This window comes from Lissotriton helveticus, chromosome 7 (assembly GCF_964261635.1).
Source record: "Lissotriton helveticus chromosome 7, aLisHel1.1, whole genome shotgun sequence".
Classification (NCBI taxonomy): Eukaryota; Metazoa; Chordata; class Amphibia; order Caudata; family Salamandridae; genus Lissotriton; species Lissotriton helveticus.
Window position 1 is genome coordinate 440377365 of NC_136068.1, and position 21363 is coordinate 440398727.

Genomic DNA, 21363 nt, shown 5'->3' on the forward strand with positions numbered 1-21363 from the left:
CTGCGAGTGCTCCAGGATGAAGAAATCTAACACCTCAAATACCTTCTGCACTTAGCCACCCTGGCCTGAAGAGAAGAGGACCACCAGTGTCCCCACATTCCCTAATATCGTAAAACTTGAACCCTCCTGTTGGTTCAACCTGACTGGCCTCCCAGTCGAAACCTGCAGCTTCTCTTCACGCAGACCGATTTCAATTGACTAACATTGGGCACCCAATGCTGAATTATACCACTGCACCCCGTGGCCCTAGTGCCGCTGAAAGTGACCTGCTGATGCTGTCTTGGACCTAGCCCAATAACATAAACATAACATATACTTCAAGTCCCGTAGATTGGTCTCGTAAGTCGCTGTACTGTACCTGAATGACATACTTGTTTTTTCCTCCTATAGGATAACCTTGCAGCTTCTGAAAAATGTTATGTTATGTTATGTTATGGTATGTTTGTAATGTCATGTTAAGGATTTACTGATAGAAGATTGGTGATGTTTCCGATAGGGAGTAGCAAAGAATTCCAAAGGACGGGAGCAAGCACCTTAAATGAGCGCCTCCCCTGCTCTGGCCCTACGGAATCGCGGCACATGAGTGAGATGTAGATCAGCGGAGCGAAGGGCGTGGGGTGGGGTGTAGGAATGACAAAGATTGTTCAGAATAGCCGGACCAGCGCCTGTAAGAAATTTGTGTGTGATGCAGAGCGTTCCAAACTGGATTCTTTGCTCCACGCGCACCCAATGAAGGCGATGCAGACCTGAGACAGAACTATATCTAGGCAGAGCAAACAGATTATGGGCTGCCGCATTCATGGTGGGCTGTAGCCTCTAGATAACGGGCTTATTGGATCCCAGCAGCAGACCATTACAGTAATCCAGCCTGGCCAGAATCGTAGCTTGAACGACCAACTGACGGGTGTGGGGGTCAAACAGACCCAATATGGATTTAAGACAGTGGTTCAAAAACGTTTTCAACCCATGCTCTCCTTGGCCTATTGGCCGTTGCCCGTGGCTCCCTATTATGCTGATTTATTTGCGGGTGGTTGGCCTCAGGAGTACTTACACTTTTCTCCATGAAATAATTGGGATAAAGTTGGGTCATGTACCCATTTCATGCCTAACAGTCATGGGGTACTCCTGTAGTGTAGAATCGGATGAAACACCTACTTCAGCTGGGACATTTATCACACACAATAAATGTCAATTCTTTTATAAGAAGAAAAATGACTTAATTTACTTTAGGAAGATGTACTTAATAACTTCAGGAAGCCAAATATGTGCCACAGATCACCACAAACATTGTGTGGGTGTTGGAAGAAATGAAGCCACACAAATGAGGTAACATTGAATAGGAAGCCAAATATGTGCCACAGGTCACCACAAACATTGTGTGGGTGTTGGAAGAAATGACCAATTTCGACACCCCTTTTGATTTGGAAATTGCTTGGATATAATCCCTAGGAGCATTATTGTGATTAGAAGCCATAAAGACACCGGTTTTTTGCTTCTTATGCTCCTTGTTATTTTGGTGTTCGAAAAGGAAATAAGGCCAAGAAAAGACATTGCCAGTATTTTCCTTGTATATAAACTATTGGGCTTCTTACATAACCCTTGGATTAAGGGTCCACAACAATAAGATATTTAACCTCTTGGATCTTAAATAAGATATTTCGCCTTTTTGGATCTTGAAAAGTACTTTCACACAAGATTAAATATTGCGTGATTTGCTGATTTGTATTTATGATGTAAAAAATGAAAAAGGATTTCTAAAAGAAAATCACAAATCAGATTTTTTTGTTGTGTGTTTTTTCTTTCTTTTAAGTTGTTGTTAATAGCCATTAGATGAACGTTATATTTGATGATAGATAGATACTATACAATTTATGATGTGATGAGACATATAATTAGTAGTATTTGTCTTGATAAATAACCTTCCTTAAGAAAATACCGTTGGCATCCTCTTTTCTTTAATTAGTTGTATTCACCCAGATGCCTCTTGGTTTATCGGGTACCCCCTGTTGTTAATAATGAAGAAATGAAGCAACACAAATGAGGTAACATTGAATTCAAGCATTTAAACAGGTAGGGACGCCAAACTGAATATGCCTTCTAAAACAACCAGCTCCACCAACAGTCCGTTCCAGCCATCTACAGCCTCCCAACACTCCAGAATCAAGAACAGGAGAACACACTCTCAATAACACAAGTAAGCATAAGTAAGCACCACTTACAAATAACAATAACAGTTAATAAATAATATGCTTACCTATATTGTCATTGTAGTGCCTTTGAGGCAACTTCTTAGTAAAGGTGTGTCTTTCGTTTGGGTGAAGGAACACAATGTAGCTTTTGAGAAAGTCAAAGTATTCAGTTATGCGCTCTTAATAAAGAGTGCTCTGCTGCCATCTGGTGGATAAAGAGGTTTCATGCTTTTACCAAATAACTCACATTTCTGTGATGTTACCGGCAATTTATGGCTTGAAATCGAAATTCTGAAACCTTTGGAGCGTGGTGCCCCTGGCTTGTCTGGAGGGTGCACCAAGGAGTTGCAGCACACAGATTGAGAACCACTGGTTTAAGACCACAGAGTAGGTCAAAGCATGTCCCTGCCTTGGATTTAGCATGTATTCTAAGAAAAAACAGTGGTTCATGTGGAATAGATACTCAATAATGAATTTAAAGAACAAAGCGTATATCGAGTATAAAAACAGGGGTAATGTGAGATGTCAGATAGAAAGAAATGCAGATACACTGATGTGTTTGTTCAATAAGTTGTATTGAAAAAATATGAAGTTATGATGAATAATTTCATACACATAATGACAAATATTTGCAGTTGTGTAAAGTGTCCCAAGTGAAAACTGTGAACCAAAGCATTAAGATAACATTTGTGAAAACGTTTTTTGTGCAAGGTTTCAGATCGATTTTTGTTCATAAAAGCGACCACTTTCTTTCATCAAATTGCATAACATCTATACAGTCATAGAGTGCTATTTTCAAAGGTTCGCTTTTCTTAATTGTCGACGGCGTTTCAACCCTAATATGGATATAGGGTCTCTTCAGGACCTACGGTGTGGGGGACATCTGGTTTTCAGAATTTCTACAATACTGGTGATGTGCGTGCAAAACCGTGTGTATGTGAAATTAAAAGTTACTCACTAGGTAACCTAGCGGGGTTCCCTAGTAAGGGCGTGAGTCTAGCAATTCCAGTGGAATGCACAGTGGCTGTCCTTTTATTTATAGAAACACCAATTCAATGTGATGTAGGGTTCCTATCTGCAACACGTTGTTTCCTTTGCCCAAAATGGGTATGCAGTGGCAATGACCGCGTGTTTCCGAGTGATTTCTTTTATGTTTTATCCGGTGTAGGACCGCATCCGTCAGTCCTCCAGTTGGTGCAATGAAAGTGTTCTTTAAATTCATTATTGAGTATCTATTCCCACGGAACCACTGTTTTTTCTTAGAATACTTAATTACCCTGGTTCCATTGTGAGTAGGGTTCCCTTGTCTTTCCTTACGATGGATTTATCATGGTCCTCAAAGGAGAGGGCATTTTCGAACCAAACATTCAGGTTTTCTTACAATGGTTTTGGGCACCAGGGGAGTACCAAGCATCAACGGCCACCACTTTTGTCTACAGAGGTGAGAGTCTCTGCCAAATAGGAAGATCTCTGTTTTGGATACAGTTAATTTCCATCCAGATGGCTATGGCAGATAGATCATCTCGAAATTTGGCAGCATCCTGGCTAGGATCCTTAGGATAGGATCAGCTGCGTGTCATCTGTGTATGACACCAGAAAGATATTTTGGGTTTTGGCCAACAAGGCCAGTGGTCGAATATAGACATTAAACAGTGTCGGGCATAATGCGAACCCCTGCGGAACGCCGCAACAGAGTGGGTGTTTCTGAGAGTGAAAGGGGGGGGCAATAACCTGAAAGGACCTGTCAGACAAAAAGGAAGTGAACCAGGCAAGGTCACTACCAGTAATGCTGATCTCCTGCAGGCGATGAAGCAGGATGTTGTGCGAGACCGTATCAAAGGCGGCACTAAGGTCCAACAGAATGAGTGCAGCTGTACTGCCCTCATCCAGACAAGCTCTGAGTTACTCCGTAACTGTCAGTAGAGCTGACTCAGTGCCTGAAACCATTTTGAGAGGAATCCAATATGCAATGGTATTCCAGATATTGCGTTAATATGGTATTCAAATGTGACTCCGTAGTTTTTGCCAGGAACGGAAGCAAGGAGGTCGGACGATAGTTCTACAGCCTAGAGGCATCTAGTGACGGTTTCTTCAGTAGCGGGATGACCTTCGCATGTTTCCAGGCTTGCAGCAGCTGTGCTGTTCTTAGGCAAAGGTTAATAAGTTCCAGGCATCTAGGAAGTAGACATTTCTCGATTTTGACGAAGAGTTCCGGTTTGAGGGGATTATAAGGATACCCTGACTTTATTTTGGTGAACAGGGCCTGAAGGTCTTCCATCAGAATAGGTGGGAAGGTAGAGAGGGATTGAGTATCACTGCCAAGCAGAGCTCCCTTCATTAGCACATAGCCTAACTCTTTGATTGAAAACAGTCTTAGATGCCCACCACTTTATGGATGAAACTAATGGCCAAAGTTTCACATTGAGCATTAGACACAATAGTGTTGCCTGCTGTCTGAGGTGACTTCACCATATCCTTTAACAATGCAAACATTGTTTTGCAGGGGTTATTACTGGTATTAATTTTGTTTTCAAGATGTGCGACATGGGCTTTCCGTATCTGTTTATGGTAAACTATCCTGGCCTTTGTATATTCAAGTTTGGCTGAGGGATTGTAAATGCGTCTCCAAGTACGCTCAAGTACTTTACAGTATTTCCTAACAGTGGTAAGAGTCTTATCAAACCATGCATGCGGCAGGGCTTTCTTCTGATGGGTTCATTTAGCAGGGATGCACTTATCCAAGGCATGATCAATCCAATATTCCAAAGCAATCGCCAGAACTCTCTATGCCTGCGGACAACATAGGCTGAGAGATGGCAAGAGTGTCTCGAAGGGAGGAGTAATCAAGTTTCTGCCAAGGGCATTTATACACCAGATTGCGAGGAACCGAGCGTTTAAGGACCAGCAAGGTGCAATGAAAAAATAATAAAGTTATGGTCAGTCCAGGCCATCGGTAAAGATATCGGGGCCTGTGGAAGCAAAATGTTGGACAGTACAGGGTCTAGAAGATGTCCCGCCTCATGAGTGGGGCGTGAGACCAATTGGAGGAGTTGGCAAGCCGCCATGTCATTTAAGAAATCGTGGCTGTCAGGTTCATTATTAGACTCCAGGTGCAGATTTAAGTCGCCAATAATAGTAAAATTGGCTGACTTGAGTGCTAAACTGCTCACCATGTTAGCTATTGCTTCTCTAAAAAATTTATAGACGGCCCCTGGGGGCAATAAATCAATAATCCAGAAAACATGAAATTGGCTGTTAGAGCTAGTCCAAAAAAAGGCGCTTTCGCACTCCTGGATACTTTCCTTGGTGAAACTGCAGGTGTAGCATCTTTATAGATTATAGCAATTCCGCCACCTCTCAATGACCCTCTATCCTCGTTCTTCATAATAAAGCCTGGGGGCAGGGCCAGAGCGGGAATGGCCACTGAATCTTGAGAAAGTCAAGATTCCGTTAAGAATAGAATATCTAGCAGGTGCTCGGACAATAAATCAAAGACTTCCACATGATGTTTAACTAGCGAGTGGCAGTTAATGCTGCTGATTTTGAAAAAATACACTGTCGACTGTTTAAACGCAAAAGTATTTCTCTTGCAAAACTTACTGATTGGATTGATTCTGGTGCCTAACCATATATAAAGATATGTGTCATTTTTATAAATTGGTGTCAATGACTATTGTGTGTATTTGTTGATGTCTAATACTCCTCTCAGATAAGCCTAGTGCTGCTCGACCACACTACCCCCTGGAGGAGCACCTTAGGATTGCTAGGGCAAACCTGTGTCCACTTATTAGGGAATACCTGGACTCTTGGCATAATATATCTTATTTTGGTATGTAATATAAAAGGCCAGCTTCCTACAATTGATAATAATACTGTCCGTAAAGGGTCAGTGCACTTCTTCCATGTGCTGGGGAATTGCAGAAAAAGAGAGCAGGGCATGGGGCTGAAAGCACCAAAATGTGATTATGAGTGTTTACCTGCTGTAAGGCATTTTACACACTAAGAAGTGGTACTGTGCATTGGAACTCGAGCTCATGCCAAGAGATATGAATACGCTCCATTTAAAAAAGGTTTCACTCTGATTTCCTTCCTCCACACACGTCGTTTTTCGCAATCAGGGGATAGGACCAGCGTATATCGTTAGAAATGAATACACATGCCCAAAATGTAGACTCTGCGGTTACCAAAACGAATCTTTAATTCACTTATTTTGTGTGTGCCCACTCCTCATGGTAGCCAGAAAACAGTTTTTACGGGACATATTAAACAAAATGAACATAAGAACATGTCACCAGGCCGTTATAATTTGGCTGGGAGGTTCATCAGAATACACAGTTAATCTGGAAACAACCAAGAAAACAAAAACAAGAGAAGATGCACAAGGAGAGGAAAAAGATACCCATCAGCCCACTCATAAGTGGAATCTCGTCATCTGGGTATATGTTGGTAAATGGTGTCCTCTAGGGTCTGCCTTGGAAACAATCCATAGGACTGCCTAGTGATGGACCCAGAACATTTCACCAACAGATGACAGTATATGAGCGGGAGGGGTTGAGGTTGCAGTGCTCAAAGAAAAAGAAGAAGAAAAGGAAAATAATCCAAGTGATTCTAAAAATACCTACGATGATGTCATGAAATACTTTATTAGGGCTGACCATCAAAGTGGTATGGTTAAAAACAGTATGCTGATAGCATGTAAGGAATTGCTACCCACCAATGTTGTTATTCGGTCAACATGTTTCAGCCTCAAGGGCTTTCGTCAGGACCTATGGTGCTACTGCAACACTTACTTAAGTGATGTGAAAGTGGGATCTACATCTGCTTTCCAAACTGAAAAGAGTGTATCTTCTCCCTTATTGTGGGGAGAGAAAACCTCACCTCACCTGGCCACTGCTCAGGAAGAAAGGGAGGCCACGCACTCTCCGTCGTTGCCTCGGAGTGAAAACTGAGCCGAGGGGGAGGCTCAGTTTTCACTCCGAGGCAACGACGGAGAGTGCGTGGCCTCCCTTTCTTCCTGAGCAGTGGCCAGGTGAGGTGAGGTTTTCTCTCCCCACAATAAGGGAGAAGATACACTCTTTTCAGTTTGGAAAGCAGATGTAGATCCCACTTTCACATCACTTAAGTAAGTGTTGCAGTAGCACCATAGGTCCTGACGAAAGCCCTTGAGGCTGAAACATGTTGACCGAATAACAACATTGGTGGGTAGCAATTCCTTACATGCTATCAGCATACTGTTTTTAACCATACCACTTTGATGGTCAGCCCTAATAAAGTATTTCATGACATCATCGTAGGTATTTTTAGAATCACTTGGATTATTTTCCTTTTCTTCTTCTTTTTCTTTGAGCACTGCAACCTCAACCCCTCCCGCTCATATACTGTCATCTGTTGGTGAAATGTTCTGGGTCCATCACTAGGCAGTCCTATGGATTGTTTCCAAGGCAGACCCTAGAGGACACCATTTACCAACATATACCCAGATGACGAGATTCCACTTATGAGTGGGCTGATGGGTATCTTTTTCCTCTCCTTGTGCATCTTCTCTTGTTTTTGTTTTCTTGGTTGTTTCCAGATTAACTGTGTATTCTGGGCATGTAAAGAGGACACTATTAGGTCCCAATAGAGAGATTTGCTATTTTCTTTTCTCTCCCTCTGTATTTCTGAGACCTTCTGTACCTTCCGTGTGTTTTAGTGTCTAGTTGGGGGACTAGGTACCAGTAGGTCTATAATAATTTTTTCCCCTCGGACCCCCCCTTAACCGTTTATCTCTCTGGGAGGTTCATCACCAATCCTGACTTGTAGGGGTCTTACATTTATGATTAAGATTGGAAAGCAGCTACAGGTACGTGCATGATCCTGTTACATATTGTCTGAGGCTACTCCCTTATGACGTTCGCGACGGGACCCGACAAAGTTTTAACCTTTTTTTAACTTTGATATTAACTATTGTTTTAGCAATTTAATGACATTTGTTATGTGTATTTAGGCCAACTGTACCTTTGCTATTGTAAGGATTTTTATTAATTCAACAATAAAAAAAATCTTATTCTGATTCTGAATACACATTACAATTGGGTTTCATGCAACACTACTGAAATGGTGGAAGGGAGCAGAAATATCTACATGCAAGTTACAAGGACACCCCACGCCCATTGAAACAGCTGACTGATGAATAGATGATTAGTGGCATAATGTTCTGGTCGCATTGTTGGTCGTCCTGCTGCCCCACACTGGCATCATAAACTCACCATGACGCTGCAGTCCTCTGAACCACTGGCGATGACGTTGTCATTGTGAGGGCACCATTCAATGTCAAGGACTGGGCCTGTGTGGCCACACACCACAGGCTGGGATTTATCCAGGCGTCCTGTCTGCGGCGAGAGAAAACAAAATCGAGAGCATTATCATTAATAATGTAACTTGTTTATAGATCACATGGCAGCAAACAACAGAAGGAGATTAAGGAACATGTGCATCTTTTCCCAGAATTACTGTTGCCAAAAGTGAGAAAACGATTTAAGGAAAATCAGTTAAAGTTATTTTGAATCCATTTGAAACACAGAGAATATGGCAGAAAGTTACTTGAAGTTTAAAAACAATTAGTGGTAATACAAATAACCTTTAAAATATGAATGAAACCTTAATGGGGGAAAATGGAAAACACAGACTAAAGGAGACTGAGCAGAGATTTATTGAAGGTTCCTGAGGATGTTATAGACCTGAAAGATCCTGTCGGACAACGGCATGAGGAACATAAAATTACTGTCAACGAGTGGTCACAATGTTGATTAGAGGTGTGGACATGAGAAGCTCAGTGAGGATTACAGGTGTTAAGGGTACGCTCAAATTCTCAGTGGATCGTATGATCAGAACTCATAACCAGGGAAATCAGCTGGCTTAGAGGGGGTTAACTGAATTATACAAAAGAATGATGGATGGAATGCTTGAATTAATCTCAGCCATTGGGAATTAATTGGAGTACATCCCAGACCATCGTTATTTTGCAACCATGCCACCTCATGTTGGACACAGCCATATACAACTTAGTCATGACCCTGCTCCAAAGGAAACAGTCCAGCCTGAACGGCCAGGCCTGGTACTCCCTGAACCAGAACACATGACCAGAACACATGACCAGTTTTGCCCTAATCACTGCTTACCAATCAGGTATAGTTTGATTCTAGTGGCAAAGTGTGCACCGGACCCACATCTGGGCACCCTCGTCCCTCCTAGGATGCCACACTGAAGCATACAAAAAAGTGATGGGTGGGATGCTTGAATTAATCTCAGCCACTGGTAATCACCTAGGCCACATCTCAGTCTATTGTTACTATGTATACCATGCCGCCTCAGTTTGGAACTATTCATATGCAAACCAGTCTTGACCTTGATGCAATTGGAAAATACCAGCCCGAACTACCAGGCCAGGCCTGCCCTCAGCCACTAGTAATCGCTCAGGACCACATCTCACTTGAACCAAACTATACCTGGCTGATGAACCCTACCTAGGACGAAACTGGTCCTGGGTTGCTAGTGCTCTGGTTCAGGAATGATCTGGCATGGTAGTGGCCTCTGTACCACCCACATCTGGAAGTGTTCTGACCTAAGGGAGAACAAAGGCCCGAGTAAGTAATAAAACTCACCCTGTGCACCATGAGTGGCCACCTACGGAAGTGCAGGCCAGAGGACTGAGCCATAACTTCGAATTATTGCACAATGGGGCAGAACTTTCCAAGAGAGTAGAGACCCCCAGGAAGGACCTGGACAGTCAGCCTGTGATCCAGACAAGTCCCATTAATTTCCACTTTAAGGTGACAAGAAGACTTGATGAAAATTTTAAAAATACAAAGATAAACCTCAATAGATGACCGCTTTCGTGGCATCCCCTTCTACATGTCACATAGCACTTTAAAAAAAAGCCCTGCTACCCAAAGGCATAAGGGTACAACCAAAGAAACAAAGCAAAAAACAAAGATGTCCCAGGCCCTCTCCGATATCTGTGAAGCCTGTGTCCAATTCCAATACGAAGGATCTACGGGAGAGGCCAACAAAGACTCCCTTTACAAGGCATGTGGGAGACAGCAACTCAGCCCGCTTCTAATTTCTTATGAAATCCCCGGAGAAGAAAAGATTAAGCCCTTGCATTAGTTTAAAATAACACAAGATTTGCCACGCCAATCTGACTAACAAGCAAATGTCCTACCTCCCTGAACCCTAAAAACCCATTACCTTCCTTTACCTCTACCCGCCCCTGAACCCTAAACACCTTTTCCTGTACCCACCCCTGAACCTCAAAAACTCTTATCACCCTGTACCTCAACCCAGCTAGAACCCTAAAAAGAATCCCTTAACCCTAAACACCCATAAATGTCTTTAAAATATATAATTAAAAGAAATACCTGTGTGGTAAAGTACCGTGCTGTAAATAGGCCAAAAATGATACGTGATTGATTGATTGATTGATGATATGTGCAGTACTTCCCTGCGTTTTACTGACCTGAGTTCTAATGCCCCAAGTAGTAACAACGGAGCCATAAGCCAGTCTGGATGAGTAAGCACAAGGGCTTGCACTGCGGAGGGGACAGCAGTGGGGATGGTCAGTTTAAGCTGCTTAGTAAGTGAAGTTTATAAGAAGCCACCTTAGTTTCTTACTTTCATTACCTCAAGGAGGAGACTGTTTCACAAGTTCTGGACTAGATATTGAAAAGAACGTCCTTCAACATGATTTCTTTTAAACCGGTGGAAGGGAAGTAGAAGTGGAAATCCTCACTGGTGATTGTGGTGGGGAATGTACATTTGCAGCAGTTTGGACACTTCTGGTTTTTGAGTCTAAAAAAAAGATCTATGTGCCATGCAGGGTACTATATTGCGCTCCCTTATCTATCGCCTTTCAGTGCAACTTCCTCTGTGCCTCCGCACAGTCAAATTTGGTGAATTTGCGAAGTCTTTGCATTAACCTGGCCACACAATTCTGACCCTCTTGGAGGGCTGCTAGTAGGTCATTATGTAGCCCCATATAGAGGTTTTCATCAGCCATCAATTGTAGGCAGCACACAGCTACCACTGTAGCATGCATTTTGCTAGCAAAGGGTGTAAAAACAAGCATTTGTTGATGACTTGACTGGAGCATTTAGGGAAACTTCCTGGTCTAGTATTGCTCCAAGTGATATTTTCTGCATCGGAAAAGCTCTGGTGCATGGCATCCACAAGTCGTCATTGCAATGAGAGACGTAAGTGTCCAAGAGCAATAGCTCAGATATGTTGGCATTGAGCTTTAAATAATTGTGACTCACCCGCTGATGGACAGCCGCCAACCAGCTTCTTAGGATGTGCAAAGGAGGGTTTAGCATCAGAGTCCTGTTGGATGATTCATTTTGTGTCATCGGCATAAGATGTAATGTGGTATCCAAATGATCCAGTTTGGGCAGACAATAGGAGAACACAGATGTTAAAGAGAACAGGCCCCAGGAAAGAGCCTTGCGGTACTCTGCGTGACAACAACCTGTCTGACCTGGAGGAGTGAAGAGACAGCTCTTGGAAGTGCTAAAAGAAATACATGTCTTCAAGAGGTTGTCTTCAAAGCTAATTTGTTTCAGTTTTGAAAGACGGGTATCATGCACATACGCAGGTATATTGATGGGTATTTGTAAAGTGTAAACATTAGCTTGGTTTAGGCTTTCTGGATTGGTGAGTCCTATGGCGTTGAGATGCTGTGTGCTTTGAAAAGGTGGGTCTTTAGCTCTTTTGAAACCATCCAAATTTTTCTTTTTCAAAGGCAACATCTTTGGGTATCTATTAGGAATGTGGGCTTGTGTGTTGAAACAGTGATTCATTCTAGAAAGGAAGTTGCAGCCCATTGGCTGCTATGTATGGACCTAAATGACTACTTTGCTTACAAGATTAAACTACTTCATCTTACAGATTTGCATTGCATTTCGTTCAGTATTTACCAGCAACTACTGGGTAGGTTCCAAAACTGAGCAATCTGTTCCTGAACACCCAGTGGCGGCTGGCATCTATTGGGAGTGGTGAGGCAAGCAAATGGGTGGTGGGTGAATATAAAAAATAAAAAACACTTACCTAGGACATGTCCAACTCCAACCCCGTCCGCGCTGCACGTCTCTCTCCTGCAGTATGATCCCTTGAGAAGTTCCTTAACCAATCCTGGTGCTGCTCTCATGCTGTGAGAGCAGAGCCCTGATTGGAGAGAGCAGCCTCACTCCCCACTCCCAAGGACCCTGGAGCCCTGCGCTTACTCTAACCAAGCTGTCTCCGGGCAGCTGGGTTAGTGGTTTCAAAGTGCGCATGTCTGGCTGGCCGTAGAATGATGCCTGGCCAAAAAGACATGCACACTTTGAAGAGTGCTGAGGCAGCCCACCCTACTCCATGCTGCTGTCACTCAGCAGCGGGCCGCCCCCGTCCTGACACGAGCGCCCGGACATGGTTATATTAAAAAATAATATGATAATAAACCGACGTTATTACAATTTTATGTTTCAATTCTGGGTCATGGAGGGGTTGTCTAACCAGTGGGGAGACCCTCCTCTGCTCAAACGGAGGAGCCGCCCCTGAAAACACACCTGTTTCAGAGAAGCGAAATCACCCTGTGCATCATAGCCAAATTCTGACCACTCAGCTGCATGGCGCTAGAGCTTCCTGTATGTGTGGACTATTTAGCAGCGTTCCCGTCAACCTTTCCCTTCAACTTTGTCATTGATTGTGGAATACTCTACGCCGGCCCATCAGTCTCTGCTTACACACTCTGCTGATGTAGGTCGAACACTGGCATGCACTTCACCACGTCCAGCCACCATTAGGGTGGGATAAGTGAGGTCCTGTTGCGTCACGCATTAATCACACAAGAGGCTCTCTCTGTAACCGTCAGTGCCCTCACCACTGGATGTATGACGTTACAACGCATACTTTTACATCGCATGCCTTTACAACGCGGTATTTACAACGAATACCATTACAACGCATAGTGCTTTGGGGCGCTGGATAGTGAATAGTTTAATTTACCATTCCAACTCCAGTCCCCGTGGACACTAGGGAAGGTGTTGGACAGTAAATTAAACTTATTCCCTATCCTAGAGCGCCCCCCAGCGCAATGCGTTGTAATGGTTTGCGTTGTAAAAGTTGCATCGTAAAGGCACTGCGTGGTAAAAGTTGCGTTATAAAGGATGTTTCCCCTCACCACTACCTGCAGGCAGGCAGGCTGCCATTGAATTTAATTTATTCAAGGTAGGCGCATACCACACAATGGTTTGATGTACAGTTATAGGGAAACAGATGTCCAAACATGCGAGCAAGACTTATTTATGCAATACTATTTATTTATTTGCGAGTTTTTATAGCGCTATGAATCGACTCCCGAAGGAGTATCTCCGCGCTGTTGACAACCAGTATCGCAACTGACAAAGGAGCATTTCAATTAAAAGAGAGTGTTCAGGGTCCAGAAAGTAAACAACTAAACTAAACCAAACAGAAAGGTTTTCAAACATTTTCTGAATTGGAGGTGGTTATGGCATTGTCTTAGTGAAAGTGGGAGGGAGTTCCAAAGACTAGGACCTACTACCGACAAGGCCCTACCACCTAGTCTGGTTTTGGTTATCCTAGGAACATTCAGTAACAGCTGGTCACTGGATCTGAGGGAACGAGTAGGGGCGTAAGGAACAAACTTGCTCGCCAAATACTCTGGTCCCAATTGATTAAGTCCCTTGTGGATAACGCAGCAGGTCTTGAACTTCACACGTTGGCGTATTGATAGCCAATGTAGTTTTTGAAGTAGTGGTTTGGAGGGGGATCTAGGAGGTACATTTAACACCAGCCTAGCTGCGGTATTTTGTACCACCTGTAGGCGGTCTAGAACCTCCTCATTTGCACCTGCCAGGAGACCGTTACAATAATCAAGTCTGCTCATGACCAGAGCTTGAACTAAGGTTTTCCTGTGGGAGTCCGGTAGGAAAGGAAAAATCCTACGGAGCAGACCAATCGCATGGAAACAGGATCCCACAGTGATGTTAACATTGTGCTTCATGGTCAGCTCCGGTTCCAGTGTGACTCCCAAACTCTTGATTACTGTTTTGGGCTCAGGAGCTTGACCCAAGTCTGAAGGCCACCAGTCGGGGGACCATTGAATCCTAGCTTCCCCGAAGAGCATCACCTCCGTTTTTCCAACGTTACATTGAAGGAGGTTGGAGGACATCCACCTAGCAACTGCCTTCATCCCATCGGAAAAAGATTGTATTGTTTCCGGGGAAAGGTGTTTAAAGGGGAAGAGCAGCTGCGTGTCGTCAGCGTAGGACACCGGGTAGAACCCAAAAGCTCTGGTAACATCTGCCAAGGGAGCCACATAGGTGTTAAATAAAGTAGGGCTCAGGCAAGAGCCCTGTGGTACTCCCTTGGTGATGTTAACCTCTTCCGACCTGAACTCACCCATGCTGACAGATTGGGTGCGGTTGGAGAGGAAGCTCCTGATCCAGTCCAGTGCCCTACCGCCGATTCCACTCCTGGACAGTCGTTCGATCAGAATAGTGTGGGAAATCGTATCGAACGCTGCCGATAAATCTAGCAGTACCAGGACAACAGAGTAACCCCTGTCCTGGTACAGCCGCAGATCGTCCGTTACCGACAGCAAGGCCGTTTCTGTACTAAATTTTGGCCTAAAGCCTGATTGGGATCGGTCAAGGCTACCAGACTGTTCCAAGTAGGTGGATAGGTGCTTGTTGGTGTGTTTTTCAATAATTTTCCCTAAGAATGGTAGGAGGGAGATAGGCCTCAGGTTAGACATGTTGGTCCAAGGAACAGATGAATTCTTCCTGATGGACTATGCACTTTGCGAAGGAATCTGTCGGCATACATATTATGCTTCAGGTGTATGAAATGTAACAAACATTTATTCCCTACATCGACTTCCATGAGAGTGCCCAGATTTATGAACACTTTATACCGGGTTTGCATTACTTTTGTAAAGCAAACCCTGCGCAAAGTGGTGTGGTGATATTTACTTTCCAACGCAAATCAGGATTTGCATTGGAAAGTTGACTGGAGTAAAGCACAGTACTTTGCGTCAAAGGGGTGTTCCTATGCAACCGCCCATGGATTTTGATGAAATCCCTTCTACTAACATTTGTAGACTGGTAGTTGCGCCAAAACGCTTCAACTCCTTGAGGCAGGCGTACCTTTGCAGGAAGCTTTAAAATTAATGTTTTCAACTTTGCATGCGTGCTCCACTGTACAGTACACATACCAAGTGGGAAAAGTATTAAAGCATAGATTTTGTACTGGAGTGGTTCGGTTCCAGCTAAAAACCTATCCTTGAACAGAAGGAAATCCATACTCCATAGTGGAAAATGAATTGTGTAGTGAAAGTTGAAGATGTAGAAGTAGGTAGGATAGCTGTGCACTTTAATAGGTGGGGAAGAGTTTCAAAGTTAAAGAATGTGACCTTGTCTAAATCTAAAGTACAAATGTTTGAAAGTGGGGAAAAGTTGAACGAGTTGGTTGGATAGTTTCAAGGGAAAGGGTGCTTTAAAGGCAACAGCACTGACGAAGCAACTATTTATGGCATAAGGGATGTGCTGTGCTGTTGGGAGAGCAGAAAAATCTGAACATATCTTTGGACCACACCCATCCAGATCAAATAATGTGTTCTAGAGAGATCAGCTAAATGTCTGAAGACAATTGGGGATGGAAATTCCCTAAGGGTTTTTTTTTTTTGCTGAAGAAATTAGAGAAGACTTTGCCCACAAAGTAAGACTCAACAACAGAGTCATGCCTTGTTTGCACAAAGTGGGAGAGCCACGCCAAGTGCGCACAAAATGAGAGCACGGGGATTTATGGAAAGAGTTAAAGATATTTTAGGAACATGAAGTCATTGAAGAGAATGGAGATGATGAGTGGTTGTCTCTGGTGGTCTCGATATGCAAGATGAGTGGTGAACTAAAAACATGTTTCGGATTGTGTGACCTAAACAAAAATATATAGCTGGCTCAGTGTCTGCTACCCAACATCACGGAAATAATGACACTACTCCGGAGGGCTACAGTGTTCATCATGTTTAACATGTCATCACCCTACCACCTGGTGGAACTACATCTAAAGTTGAGCCATTTAACTTTTTTGTTACTCCTTGGGGAGCTTTCAGATACTAAAGGATGCCTTTCAGGTTGATGTCAGCTGTCTTCCAAAGAGTCATGCACATCTTATTCTATGATGATATGGGTGTGACTTATTTTCAGGGCGAGTGTTTGTAAAAGCATACGATGAGGAGTATTGTCTATTGCTAAATACAATGGTGTGGCATTAACCCCTTCGCTGCAGCGGCAATTCCGCCGCAGCGCTAGGGGGGAGGGGGGGCCGCGCGGCGCTCCCATGCTCATGATGGAACCGCTCCGTCACGAGCCTCGGGCGCGCTGTGCTTGTGACGGAGCGGTTCCGTCACGGCCCTGCCCGCTTAATAGAGCGCACCGCGCAGGCGTGAAATCAGCACCCCGCAGGCGCGCCGAGCGGGCCGTGACGGAACCGCTCCGTCACCAGCACAGCGCGACTGAGGCTGGTGACGGAGCGGTTCCGTCACCAGCATGGGAGGGGTTAAAGAAAGAGAAACAAAGGACAGAAGTGGATGCAGTTAATTACAAAGATCCCAGGATATCTGCTACATCCACTGAACTTAGGGAGTGCTAATTGATGGCAATCAGGGAGGCCCTTAGTTAAGAGAATAATTAGCAGTGGAGGACTTTCTTAGGTTTGACTGAATTTTATGCACCATATATGTCGTATTTTGCTAACACCTGAGCTCCACTGAGCCGGTTATTACAAAAAAATGAGAAGACTGTGTGGAATGAGTAAAGCTTTTAAACGATTAAAAGAATGGGCTGTGCAGGTAAAACCCTTAAAACATCTTGATACCAACGGAAAGAACATAGTGATGACAGACGCTAGTGTTTGTGGGTTGGGTGTAGTTCTACTAGAACAGAGGTCTTCAAACTTTTTTGCTGTGCGCCCCCCCTAGCAAAATGTTTTCAAGCCAGGCCCCCTCCAAAACTTTGTCAGTACTTGGAGTAGCGGAAAGATCCAGGACTAGTGCAAGGGGTGGGATTACCATTTCAGGAGTACTTTTTCTGTAACTGATGATCCACACTTAATGTGACTCTGTAAAAGAGCAAATATATTTTATTTATTTATTTATTTATTTAACTTGTAACGCGCAACAGCTACCCGCAGTGGGTTTCCCGGCGCTAGGGATAGACTCAAGAAGAAAGAAGTATCAGGTAATATCGAGCAGACCAGGACAACGGGCAGATCACTCAAAAAGCTTTTATTTATATATATTTATATATATATATATATTTATATATATATATATATATGGCCATATATCATGCAATAACACAACTTCTGATACTTGGGGTGTTGTGAGCCCCTCATACTCCTGAGACCCAATGCAACTGCACATGTAGCACTAATGATAGCTGTAGACTTGAGTAGCAGACTGTGTGATGTGCCCCGTTCACCTCTTCCTCACTATGCATGGCCATCACTCCAATCTTGGAAAAGATTCGCTGTCCCTTTCAGAATAAAATGAGCTCTGACATATTGTCCACCACTTTGCAGCAAAAATGCCCCCACCTCTAATGCTAGGAAGAAAAGCCTACAATCCTCTTTTATAAATGAAGGCAGTCATCATTTTTATGCAGTGGGCCTGTCACTCCTGGGCACTAGGGCCACTGCATCTACTTTAGTAATGAGATCAACTGCTTTGTGAAGTGGCGTTCTTCTCTACCCCTTGTTGAAAAAGTGGCCTCCATCTTGCCCCTTTCCCCACTCTGTCATCTCTCTGAGGCCTAAGCAAATGTGTCTCCTGTTTTCTCTTCTCTTGGGCCATTGGTCCGAGTCCCAAAGCAACACTTGCAAAACAATGGTAACAATAGTGGGCCCCAACATAATCAAGAAAAGACAGTAAAACAAACCTAATTGGGGTTTATTTGACGCATCACACCCCTGGCCCCCATGCAACTGCATCTGTGGTACAAATGATATCTACTACTATGCCCACTCTCTCCACTGGCCCATCACTCCTAGGCGTGAGGAGGTTGTCTGCTCCTTTGTGTTGAAAAGAAAAGGGAGTAAATCCCACATCTTGCCACATGTTACTTTGCACCTGTTCCCTGTGCTACAAGGGTAATAAGGCCCTAATGCTTACCAGGCAAAAAAGAATTCCCATCCACCATTATGCTAGTAATACAGACGCAATTGGTGTGTACTGCCCTGGTGCCACTGCACCTGCTGCACTTATTGTAGTGATGGCCATTTAAAATCAATATGCCGCATAATTGACCATCTGCTGCATATTCTATAGAGTTTAAGAAACAAAAATCTGTTTCTAGCTCAAATGGATAAAAAAATTATAAAAAGACAACAACACATGTTGCCACGCAGTGAAAGACTCCTCGCAAAGGTTGACAGTCAGCTTTCTGATGCTTATTGCTGAATTTGGGTGTTAATCTGGCATTAACGAGGTGAAACATCTGCCCACACAGTGCCAGCATGTGTAAAATTTATAAAATATTGAAGGAACACTATCACAAAAAGTACTGTGTTAAGCCACTTGTGTTGGCTTTTTTCCCACCGCATAATTTAGTCAACCCTGCCACATAATTTCATCCTTTCCTGCACATATATCCAGCAGCCTTGCTTATACAGTGTATAATAAAAAATTTAAATAATGATTTGCTTATTCAAAGTGCTTTATGTTACAGGCTGAAACTTCACAGAATTGCAAATACAAAAGTCAGGATTCCACACTATGCCAAGCAGGATTCAACTGTCTGATTCCCTGGTTTCACAGACAACTATAGTGATCACATTAATGTATTGAGGTTTGATAATATTAAAGAAAGCGTTTCAAAGGACTACTTTAATTTGTATTTATTTTTCGTTTACGCTATGTTCATTATTTTATATACAGCTGGCTAATTGTTAAATAACCACCAAATACTTCCAGGAAACGATGTTCTCTTTCTTTTTAGCCACGTCTTTGAACCCACCACCATGGCACGAAGAATAACAGTTGCCATTGTTTTATATGACCTTTACCTGCCAGGGGCGTAGCTAGGGGCGGAGGGTGGTGGGGGGCTGTCCGCCCCAGGCGGCACTATTTTTGGGGCGGCGGCCACGCGGCACTGGTGGCCTGTTGCGGCGGCCTTTATAATTTATTTGGGGACACTGACACAGTGTCCCCAAATAAATTATAAATGCCGCCGCAACGGGCCACCAGTGCCGTGGGCGCGTTCCTGTTTAAAGTCCAAGCACCTGCGCACTGCCACCTGCTGCTTGTACTTGCTGCCTGCACGCACGCCACCACTACCCTAGCATAGGCCCACGACATCGCACAAGCTTCTGCGTGCCGAGCGGAGGCGTCAAGTGGTGGCAGGCCGACGGAGCTGCAGGCAGAGCGACACAATACAAATCTGCGAGAGGTAAAGCGATGTCCCGCCCTAGGCTTGAAGCAGTTAATTGATTGGGGACCTTGTCTACAGGCAGGGCAAAGCAGAGCCCAGAGGAAGGGTCCACGGCACTTTCTGAGAACACCGGGCGCAAGAAGTAAGTGATGTCAAAGTACACAAGTTTTGTGAGTTCTGCTATAGGCACAGTTGTTCCAATGTGCTTACGTATTCTCACTCCACTGAGTGGGGGTGAAGGAGGGTGTATGTTTATAGCTTCTTTAGTTTCTTGAATTAAACTTGCCATGGGTTTATGGTGAACCTGTGTGTCAGTGTTGAGCTGTGATATCTAGCAACCATTCAGCATGACGTTACACAATCTGCAGTAAACATGTGGTAGGTGCATACCATCTTGAAATCGTTTTTCAAGTGTGCTACACTGGACAGTCCATGAACTGATTAGCTACAGACCTCCACTGTTTACAGCCTAGCTAATGCATGCAGTAGATGACCCGAGGCCTGGTGATTGCGTGGGAGTGAGCAGGTGATTGTGTGTGAGCAGGTGATTGCTTGGAAAAGAGATCACAGAGAGCCATCATTGGGTCCGATCTGTGGAAGTTCTGCATGCTTTCACAGATACACAGCACCAAGGGACAATGGCTGTCTCTTCAAAGCACCAGACATAGTCTGTGCCTACCTGCTCCACAGGGTTGTATGTGATTTCATAGAAAAACGATTAAATGCCACATAAACTGTCTGTTGGAAACTTTCGGGATGAATTGCATGTACCGTTTCAAAGAAATCGATGAATAGATTTAGCATTCTTATTGTTTAAGGTGTAAATCAAACCCTTCAGGATGTCATGATTGCAAAAAAAAAAATCACAATATCAGCACTTTTGTAAAAAGGCCTCGCATTTTACAAAAGTGCCTGTGAAATTTGGATGATGCATAAACTTTTGCCCTCCCCACCGCCCGCTCGTGAGGTAAGAGCACTGCATTTCTAAAATGTTTTAGTGGCGCAGACCCTGCGTCTTCTGCAGCAGAGCAACTCTTTCTCTCCTCTTTGGCACGAATATCCAAAACCATTTTAGACTGAAGTTGGAATCTCTGACTAACACCGGCATCTTACCCCAGTTAATTTAGCAGCATAAATAGGCTCCAGCCCCTGAAGGTGGGGTAAATCTGCGAGTTCTCTCTCTTTGGTAATATAAAAGCTGCAGGACTGTGAAACTGAATAGCTCCTCCACACTTCCTTCTGGACTGATTAGTTATGTTTCAAAATGTGTACACTTTGCACTACGATGCGGAAGGAGTGGGTGGAGGAGTGGTAATACATCAGCAGCCAGCAAGATGGCCCAGCAAGTTAAGACCTCTAGTTTTACCTGCAGGTCAGAAGTTTGAATCACAGTAAAGTGGATCTTAGCCTTTCATCCTTTCAAGGTCGATAACCAGAGCACTCTGTGAGTAATTATAGAATATATTATTTCATTTGCAAAAAAGCCAATTTACTGTTATTGTAGTAATCTTCAGGTTCCAATAACTCTTATTTATTTGAAGTTTTTGAAAAGTGCTCTTACAATTGTCCTTTCTCACATTCTCCATGTATCCAAGGCTGACATTTAGTTCTCCAGTGTGCAGCATTGAAGTAACAATTACCATACAGCACTGTACCCTGCCTTCTCATCACACCTCATGTCACATGTGGTTTTTCTGAGTCCCCAGATAGAT

General features: G+C 43.8%; 1 protein-coding gene across 1 annotated transcript in view; it reads right to left on the reverse strand.

The window, feature by feature from the left end:
• The window catches only part of LOC144768574 (coronin-1A-like), a 272005-nt gene that overhangs the window by 132623 nt on the left and 118019 nt on the right, over nucleotides 1-21363 (reverse strand). The window contains exon 3 of the mRNA XM_078652351.1: nucleotides 8438-8560. Coding sequence (XP_078508477.1) covers nucleotides 8438-8560 — 123 coding nt within the window. The remainder of the gene's footprint in view (nucleotides 1-8437; nucleotides 8561-21363) is intronic.